Here is a 9,999-nt window from a genome sequence, read left to right as displayed (position 1 = left end):
ATATATGAAACATTACAGTAATCCCCCTGTTTAGTCCCCCCCCCCCCCCCCCCCCACCCCCCCCCCCCCGTGAATAACAAAAATCAGCGAATAATTGACGCTGTTTTAAAACTCCCAGAGCCTCTGCAGAGTCAGAACCCTATTCTGCCGTTTGGGTTCATTTCCAAAAGATGGAGATGCTGCAGGGCTTTTATTGGCTTTTATTAACCTTGTCAGAATGGTTACAGCTCGAACAAAAATAGCGCAGCCTGCTTATACACTCAGCCGGAGGAGAACGTTCAGCCAACGCGCACCCAGGTAGGCCCCGCCCCCTCTAATCCACCAGTCACCAGCCCACCGCTGATTGACATACGCTGTGGTCCAGCACCTGGCAGTGGCAGAAAGAGGGGGGCGCCATCAAAAGCCATCTAGAGTACACGATACGAGAAACCTATAACTGGATTTTCTGTACTTATTTTATAAAAAAAATTATTATAACAGACTTATTATATAATAATTTATTATTATTGCGTCATTTTTTATTAGGCTACGGCTATACTTTTACGTTCAACATTAGGTTTTTGCTAGGTTGAGATTTGGGCTGGTTTTTATTGACGTGGGCGGGTTTTACGATGAGTTTGGGCTGGAAACTGTCACTCAGATCTGGCAACACTGCAGGTGAGCACGTCTTTTGCTCACGAGGTTGCGGCAATTAGGAGTTCAAGCTGGGAGAAAGAGCTGCAAAAAAGAATACCTTGGACTAAAAGAGACTCTTTTTTCTTGACAAGCGGAAACGAGGTATTTGTTATGCTTGTTTTTTGTGTTATTTTGTATTGTTTATTTCTCCTCAAACGTGTATAATGTTTTGTTATAGTTTTCACATGAAAGCGAAGGCACGCAATGTCCCACAAGAAGTGTGTGATGACCTGCAGAAGTGCCCGCTAAGCAGAGCCGAGAGCCACGAGGAAGCCGACGCCCATTTCCTTACCGCGTGCAGGCAAGCATATGAAAGGACTGGTGTCCAATGAAGCCAGAAAGTTTTTTTTTTTTTACAAAAAGTAAAGAAATAGTGTTAAAAGGGGATTTAAAGGTTGCAGCTAAGGAAATAAGTTATTTGTCATCTGTTAAAGCGTTTCTACTATATTGTTACATATCAAGAAAATGTTTTTGTGACTTATTTAGAAAAAAAAAGTTCATTTAAAATATTTGAAAGCAAAGTTAAGACTACAGTTCATCAGTATTATTATTGTTACTTTAAGTGTTTTTCCATTACAATTTAGGCTTGAAGTGTTTGTAAATTTCATTTATTTAATTTAGTAACAGATAATATGCCTTTCATGTTTAGATAAACTTACTACATTTGAAAATTTAAACAAGTTAAGACATATTGTCTAAAACATATATTCCTAAACATTTGCACCCTAAAGCACTTGATAAGATGTCACATGCACAAACACACAATCAAGAGGAGCAAGCTGAGGAATCTGCCCAAGTTGAAAATGCTCACCTTACTCCCGAAGAAGAAGCAAAAACACCACGAAGAAGTGAAAGAATTCGAAGCTTGACTGAAAAAGGAAAAGAACTCCAAAAGGAAAAACTGAAAGCAATGGAACGCAAGTACAGAATGACATATGAAAAGTGGAGATATCATGCGAGAATTAGTAAAGAAATGTTATCAGATAAAGTTTCCAAGGAGGAGCTAAAGGAAATAATTGAGGACCTTCAAGCTACCTCTTCTGCTGTACAGGGGATGTACGATGAGCTCCGCCAAGTATGTACGCCCGAGTCAGACCTGCGGCGCAAGGTTGATACCTGTATGTCACTGTCAAGATTTATTATCCAAAAGACTAAAAGACAGCTTCAAGGGTCACCGGCAGATGAAGAGGAGGAACCTTGGCCAGATGTTGGATCAATCTTAAATTCAACAGTTTCATCATCTCAGTCAATGTCTGATCGGTCAAAGTGTGATTCTTTCCACTCAAGTGTCCAATCAGCTAAAAGAAGAGACGCTGCTGCATGTCAAGAGGTTTTGGCAGTGTTGGAGGAACAAGAAAAGGAAGCAGTTGAAACTTCAAAGGCTGAAGATAAAGAGCGTCTTGTTCAGTTTGAGTCAGAGAAACAAGCTAGACTTCAGGCTATACAAGACAAACGTAGAAAACTTGAACGACTCGAAGAAGTCAAAAAGCTAAATGCTGCTAAAGCTAGAGTAGAAGTCTACGACCAAGCAGAAGTTTCCTTCATACAAGGTAACACCAAAAGAGTAAGAACTTCTCAAAATTTTCCTTTGACAAAGTCATCATCTATGCTTCAAATACCAAGACCTCCTGTGATTCCTACGACTTTTCCAGCCCCTGTTCAAACACTTGATGCCTCAAGTCCTCCATTTATTCCACAAGCTATCACATACCAAATGACGACACCCCCAACAACCACGACTCATGTGCAAGACGGTGCAAACTTTGTTAGTATTTTAGCAGAAGCCATAAGTGCTAATCGTCTTCCAACACCTGAGCCCACAATTTTTACTGAAAATCCTTTGAAATTCAAAGGTTGGCAAGTGTCTTTTCAGACACTAATAGACCAAAAAAATATTCCAAAGAATGAAAAGCTGTTCTACCTTCAAAGGTAGACGGCTCTGCAAAACAATCATTAGCTCCTAATGATTTGATTGTAATCTGGCCTTTTTGTAGAATGTTTTTGTGTTTCAATTTGACTTGAGTTCTTCTGCCTCCACAATGAATACATCCTTACCAATAACTAAATATATTTCTAAATCAACGTACAATCTGACTCGGTGAGATTGTTTCATAATCTGCTCTGTTGTGGGATTAGATCTGAATTAATGCTGCAGAGCTGTCAGGTGAGCGTCTGACCTTCGCTGAATGAAGCACATCCAGTGTCGTCTGTGCAAAGCTCTCACCTGGTGGAGCTGCTGTTTGCAGAACAACGGCTGGCAACACAAACAGCATCAAAACAAACGATCCTCTTTTTTGTTTTTACTCATTTAGAGGGTTAATCTGAAGAAATAAATACCATATAGGGCTATAATTTCACTTTTAGCAAACACATCAAGTGATCATCAATTAAAGGCCTGACCTGCTCATGACATCACAGTTTTTACACGCCGATCCTGTGCGTTAAACTCAAAAATGTATTTCTACCAACACCGTAATCACGCAAAGCTATGTTTTCCTCAACAACAGAGAGCTTCCCCAGACTGGATTACAGCTCCAAAAAAATAAAAGAACGACTTTCGACGTCTTGAATGTCAAACAACTGAATAGTGCCCGAGCGTACAGCGCCACTCACTGACACTTTTATTTGACTCAGTAAACTGACACGATATCAAAGGCAAAAGTGGCTGCAGCAAGTAAAATGTGCTTATTGAGATTTTGCAGGTAGGTGTGAGCGCATCTGCATCCCAGTGAGGCCAAGGATTTTGGAAGATGGCCTGGTGTCAAGAAGGGCAGCAAAGAAGCCACTTCTCTCCAAAAAAGATCGGGGACAGATTGATCTTCTGCAGAAAGTCTGGCGAATGGACTGCTGAGGACTGCTGCAAAGTCAGATTCTCCCATGAAGCCTCTTTCTGATTTGGTTTGGGGCATCTGGAAAAAGGCTTGTCCGGAAAAAAAAGTGAGCGCTACCATCAGTCCCGTGCCACGCCACCAGAACATTCATGGGTCCATGGGAGGGGACTCACTCACCATTTGGCCCCAAAAACACAGCCATGAACAAACAAACACCCTCCAACAGCACCTTCTTCCAACAATCCAACAACCGTTTGGCGTCCAACAATGGATTTCCAGCACCATGGAGCACCGGGCCATGAGGCTAAAGTGAGAACCAAGTGGCTCAGGGACCAAAACGTTGAAGTTTTGGGTCCATGGCCTGGAAACCCCTCAGATCTTAATCCCATTGAGAACTTGTGGTCAATCCTCAAGAGACAAGGTGGACAAACAACACCCACGAATTCTGACAAACTCCAAGAAGTGGTTCTAAAAGAATGGGTTGCTGTCAGACAAGATTTGGCCCAGAAGTTGATTGACAGCATGTCCAGTGGAACTGCAGAGGTCCTGAAAAAGAAGGGCCAACACTGCAAACACCGACTCTTTGCAGAAATGTCACGCAATCGTCGATAAAAGCCTTTGAAACGTATAAAGTGCTTGTAATTTAATGTCAGTAGATCCCAGAAACAACAGAAACAAAGATCTAAAAGCAGTTTAGCAGGAAACTTTGTGAAAACTAATATTTGTCACGTTTGGCCGTGACTGTAGTTCGGTGCTCCTGCTTATGGCTGAGTAAAGGACTCGTCAGTCCCAAGTGACTTGTCTGATTTGATTGACAGACTCATTGTGTTAAAGACACTAATGTGAAAATAAAAAAACGACTTTGGAAAATGTTGATTTATTTGTCATTTTTAAAGAGTTTCTTAAATAAACATGTATTAGTGTAGTGTGTATGTTTGGAGAGAAAAGATGAATATCGCAAATGCTTTTGTATAATAAGCAGTTTTTTAAAATCAAAATTAATATATTTAATATGTCCAATTTACATTTTTTGTGTGCAGGTTTTTTTTTTTTTACAATTTCCTAATTTTTATAAATTTATGAGATATTTATTGGTGGTCTGATTGAGTAAAGTCATTTTTATGTATTTAATTGTGAGCATTTTGGGCTCCATGTGGTATCACCCCTCCGGGCTAAAAGGATGTATCTGCAGGGAAGTAGAGCCTGTAATCCTTTAAGAGGATCAAGTGTGAGATCCAGAGGGAGGGATTCAGGAGCCACCGTCCGTCTGCGGCAGCCTGCACAGGACATTTGTCAACTTGGCAAAGGGAGCGTGCGGTTGGGTGAAGCACGCCGAGCTGTGGTCGGTTTGTTTTCGTGCCTTTGCACATCAAAAGGGCTGCAGGGTGGAGCTGCGTGAGGGAGATAGAGTGATTTGACGCTGGAGGAGATAAAGTAAATTGGTGAGGGAGCTTGGGCTGTTGTCATGACAACTAAAGGAAAGGGTGGAGCCTAAAGTCAAACTTCTCCTGTGCTGGTGAGTTTGTCATTGAGGATTCATTAGGCTCACAGAGGCGTGTAAACAAACAACTTTGTAACTATAAGGTGGTCTTCCACATTCCTTCCTCCCATCTAGGCGGCCATGACGGTTCTAGAGGTGATCTGCAGCCTGATTGGCTGGTTTTGTCTCTACCTGGTGTTCTGCTGGACGTTCTCCCAGCGAGGACCCGAGTGGAACTGCCGCCTGGTCACCTTCACCCACGGGGTCCTCATAGTGCTGCTGACGGCGTACGTGGTCTTCGTTGATGGACCCTGGCCCTTCACGCACGCCGGTAACCAATCAGAGATAGATGTTGCAGAAATATAGGCAGACTGACTATAAAAAAGCGGTTTCAAAATGCTACATCCTCCTGACTACCAGCAAGAATCCATTTGGTGCTGTAAAAATGTTTACAAAAACTACAACTCCCAGAGCTCCATCTCTTCATATTTAGTATACCGGTAATTGAAAAGCCCCAAATGTCTTCTGTAGATACCAGGAGATCATTCGCTAGAATGCAGTGGTTGGGAGATAATGTCCTACAGAGAATAAATCTGCATTTTTAACTGTGGCAGCTTTCTGTGCTCACTGAAGGTCAGTTTAGATCAATGACTGGATTACTGCTCAGTCGTCAGAAATAATTAGCAGAAGAAATCAGGATTTATCAAATGATGTTCCGCACTAATGAAGCGGAGAATAACCAACAACACAATGGTATCTGCTGTGAGCTCCATTCCGTTTAAAAACAAATCAAAAGTGCCGTTTGCAGCTCCGTTCCAGTCCAGTTTCAGCAGGTTTCGCTTTTCGTTACTCCACAGAAAAAGTTAAATTAAAATCATTTAATTTGCCACTCGTATTTTTGCAAATGCTCACATGATTGCCAACCAGTTTCCAGCCAGCAGCATCTCCGTCCTGTGGACCAAGAAGAGCCAACGTTGGCTGAGAACTGACTGGAATTTAAAAAAACCTCATAAATAATTGATTTTTTTATTTGATCATATTCATTTTGTAAACTATCTACAATTTTGATGCATATAAATTCATTATTGATGAACTTTATTCTGTAAAGTCCCACTCTGATACTGTTTAATCTATTTTCAAACTGTTCCCAGTGGGTTTTTTCATTCATGATATCATTTTAGCCAAAATAATAATAAAAAAACTGTAATTTTCAAAGACATAGTTTCTGCAGAGCGGCAGGAGTTCATTAGAAATTGAAGGAGTTTTGGGCGTTACTATGGTACGGAAGCCCCCACTTCCCGTCACCCATCTACATGCTCTCCTGCTAGCTTACAGCCACATGCTAACATTGGTGGTGCAACAAAAATGGTGAGAAGTATCAATGCTATCCAGCCGTACAGTTTTGATCCAGATTCCTGCTCAGACGAGGAAAACAAAGACGATCATGGATCTATTTGTCTGCAGGCGGATGATGCATCAGAATGGAGCAGAGCTGGGAGCTTGTGACTCCACCCAGTGTATTTTCTACATTAATATTATGATCTTTTTTAAACAGCGTTTTTTTTGTCTGTTTCTCTTTCAAAATTATTTGAATAAAAAATACTCAGAAATGCAGGTTGTAGTTAAATTTTCTTTATATGTCCTCATCAGAAAAATTTCACAAGAACATGTGAAACACTTCATTAGAGTGGCTTTTGAGTCAGAAATCCAAGTGAAAACCAACTGTAGTGACAATTGACAATTCTACTCATGCAAACACAAACTGCATTCACTTTCAATCATGAGGTACAGAAAACTAACTGTAAAATATAAATAAAATAATCAATGTAAATGTGTTGCGCAGAAATTATAAGTTTTTTTTAATCTACTTTTTATCCATTTAACATTAAATCAGTAACTCATCTATTTTCCCCTCAGATTTCAGCCACTTATCACCGAATAAAAGGTTTGCCAAACTCCATGTTTTCCAACTAACCTGCCAGTATATCTTTTCATTGGAAAAACACACCTGGTCCAGGTAATCTGCAGCAGGTGGGGTTTTTGGGTTTCTAAAAGACCAGCACCATTTTGGACCCCTGACCACCCCCAGGTGGGTCAGTTAGCAAAGATTTAGGCCTTCATCAAGAATGAAAAACATTCAATCTTGAGGTTGTTTTTTTTTACATGTATGCAAAAGATTAATAGTAAGTTTATGGTACAATTTAAACAATGTTGACCACACCCATTAAAGAGATTATGTTGCTTTTATTGGTTAGATGCTTGATCAGGCCATCTCTGTTTTCGAGACACACTTTGAAATACAAAGTTTAGGGAAGTGTTATGTTTATTAAAAATAGTTTAGGTTACGTAACTGTTTAAATACCAGTTTTAGACAATTATTTCCACCCAGACACACCATAAGTAGAAGTGATGAACGTCCGGTTGCATAGATTGTAATTTGGCAGATTTTTATTGCCACCCGCTGCATTGGAGGTGCAATAATCCCCACTTTAACACCGAACGTATTGGACATAAGTGCCGATAAATATCAGAAACAATAAGTTAATCCTCAGTGTACATATACAATCAGTTATGGATTGTCGTCTAAGAAAGACATAATTGTAAAAACTAAAGTGTTTTGATAAAAGTGTTGGTGAACTCTGCTTTCAGGCACAGAAAACACCGAGCTCCAGACGTTGGCCCTGGCCGTCTGCCTCGGCTACTTCTTCTTCGACCTGGGCTGGTGTGTGTGTCATCGCACCGAGGGCGCCGTCATGATGGCACACCACGCCGCCAGCATCCTGGGAATTCTGCTGGCGCTGTCCATGGGAGTGTCGGGCTGCGAAACCTGCGGCGTCATCTTCGGCAGCGAGATAACCAACCCTCTGCTGCAGACCCGGTGGTTCATCCGCCAGCTGGGACTGTACGACAGCCTGCTGGGCGACGCCGTGGACCTCCTCTTCATCCTGCTCTTTGCCTTTGTGCGCGTGGGCGTTGGCACCGTCATGTTTTACTGTGAACTGACCTCTTCAAGGACTTCACTGATCATGAAGCTGGGAGGTGTTGTTATGTACGGCCTGGCATGGGTGTTCATGGTGGACATAGCCAGGTTTGGCTACAAGAAGAGCAGAGCCAAGTACAAAAAGTGGAAGGAGAACCACAAATGTAAAGAAAAAAGTGCAGGGGTGCCATCTAACAACTGAAGGAATGCTAGGAAGTCATGGCGCAGCAGAAGGGCGGTCGACATCCGATCGGAAGATTGCAGGTTCGATTCCAGTCCGTGTGTCGAAGTGTCTTTGGGCAACCACATTGCCTCTGGTGGATGTGGGTTGGACCCTGCAATAGTCAAATCTGTACAGGTGGCCCCGCGCGAAATATCAAGGTTGTAGTCCGCTTCGTGAACCTGCAGAGAAAAAAATGTTCATACCTGTTTTTCTACGGTTCTGCTGCAGCGATGGGTAGTAGTGAAGGCTTGACACATAAGGGTGAAGTGGGTGAAACGTACCTACCAGAGCTGTTTTTGCCCGATACATTTGCTGTCTGTTCAGCCTGACTGTTGAAGATGAGGAAATTAGACTGTAATGTGTGTGGGAATCCTGTGGGCGCCCTAAGGGCACTTGAGCAGCACGTGCACACGCCGTGCGTGCAGCATTCACACACAGTGAGGAGCCAGTAACTGACGGGCACAATTGGTGAGGCGTAAGGACAGCGTACGACAGCATCACCTGTACGTCATAAATGCGTGCATCTTCCATCATCCTTACAAACACTTCACGGTGATACAATTACTACACGCACAGCAATGGTACGGTCCATTTTTTTGGCGTCCCTTGATGTGGCCATAGGAGCCTTAAGGGAACTTCGAGACACACCTGCGCTCCCGCAGCAACCCTCCACTGTCCCGGACAGCCCAAAAAACCCGCAGCTCATGCACGGATGCATGTGACTGGGGCTCAAGTCCTCTCTTTTGAAGCACTATGGGTGCCATACAGAAGCGTTTGATGTCAACAATGACAACACTTAAGTCAATCCAACTGTTGACGGTCTTATAATTTCCCCACACTGAGTCAGACATCGACCAACCAGTGTCAAGGTAAACAAAGGTTGAGGTTACATTATCAGACACTGACCAGATCATGTCCGAAAAGTAGTTTTTTGGATAGATGGATAGATTTTTTTTTTGTAACCCTTGTGCTATCCTAGGCACGTTAACATTGGGAGTTGGGTCATCTAGACCCACTAGACAGAGCTCTGAACCTTTTTTCTTCAATGATTTGTGATCTTCACTGGTGTTTATGGATTACATGAAATCTTTCCACCTTTGTCATGGTAGGGGGAACACATCAATGCAAGGGTGGGGTCATCTAAGATAGCACAAGGGTTAATTTAGCAGCTGATCTGTAAACTAAATAGTTTTTAAGTTAATTTTAGTTGTTCTCGTGGGACATGAATTTAATCAGAAGGCAGATCATTAGTTAAAACTAAAATATTGTTTTTTTTAAACCCCTCAACTGTTTTTGAGGAATTTTTAGGTTTATTTCTTAAGTTGTGTAGAAAATTGATTTGAACTAGAAGGAGCTGCATTTCCAGAAGAAAATGCAGAGTTGAATGCTGTATTTCTGAATGAAAGCTGAATTTGCTGAGGAAATGGCGAAAGACTTGTTTGAGAAAAATGCCCGAGCCGGTTCTTGAACCGGCGAGCTTCTGCACCAAGCATTCCAGATGTTTTTCTATGGAGCCAAAAATCCTGGAATATCTTGAAATGTTGAAGGATTCGAAGGACCAAAAGTCTTGGCTGGAATAAGATGAAACAGTTGAATATTTTGAATGGTTGAAATGGGAGAAAAATTGTAGAAGTTAAGTGCCGAGAAACGATGGAAGATAGAGCAAAGAAGAAAAAAAACAATACAAAAGACAGATGTTTCTAACAGAGGGAATGTAACCTGCCTGTCAAAAATAAAGAGTTCAATTTCTACTTTAATAAAAAATCTGAATTTAAAAGTCAAACTGTGGTCAGTTGTGTTTTTTGAAGTG

General features: G+C 41.8%; 1 protein-coding gene across 2 annotated transcripts; it reads left to right on the top strand.

Moving 5' to 3' along the window:
* The first annotated feature begins 83 nt into the window (after window positions 1-83).
* Window positions 84-9,972, top strand: LOC101174164 (transmembrane protein 136-like). Of its 2 annotated transcripts, XM_023962132.1 has the most exons (4): window positions 84-777; window positions 854-5,022; window positions 5,122-5,317; window positions 7,636-9,972. In XM_023962132.1, exons 3-4 carry the CDS (start codon window positions 5,128-5,130, stop codon window positions 8,166-8,168), a joined length of 723 nt encoding a protein of 240 aa, XP_023817900.1. In that variant the 5' UTR covers window positions 84-777; window positions 854-5,022; window positions 5,122-5,127; the 3' UTR covers window positions 8,169-9,972. The 2 variants fall into 2 exon arrangements, with proteins under 2 accessions (XP_023817900.1, XP_023817899.1); XM_023962131.1 differs by lacking the exons at window positions 5,122-5,317; window positions 7,636-9,972 and having other exon boundaries at window positions 854-4,431.
* The last annotated feature ends 27 nt before the right edge of the window (window positions 9,973-9,999 follow it).

Source organism: Oryzias latipes, chromosome 14 (genome assembly GCF_002234675.1).
Source record: "Oryzias latipes chromosome 14, ASM223467v1".
NCBI classification, from domain to species: Eukaryota; Metazoa; Chordata; class Actinopteri; order Beloniformes; family Adrianichthyidae; genus Oryzias; species Oryzias latipes.
Note: the sequence above shows the minus strand (reverse complement) of the source record. Positions and strands in the feature narration are given on the sequence as shown.

Coding starts and splice junctions, on each gene's coding strand:
- LOC101174164 (XM_023962131.1), top strand. CDS start 1,418: ATGTCACATGCACAAACACACAATCAAGAGGAGCAAGCTGAGGAATCT.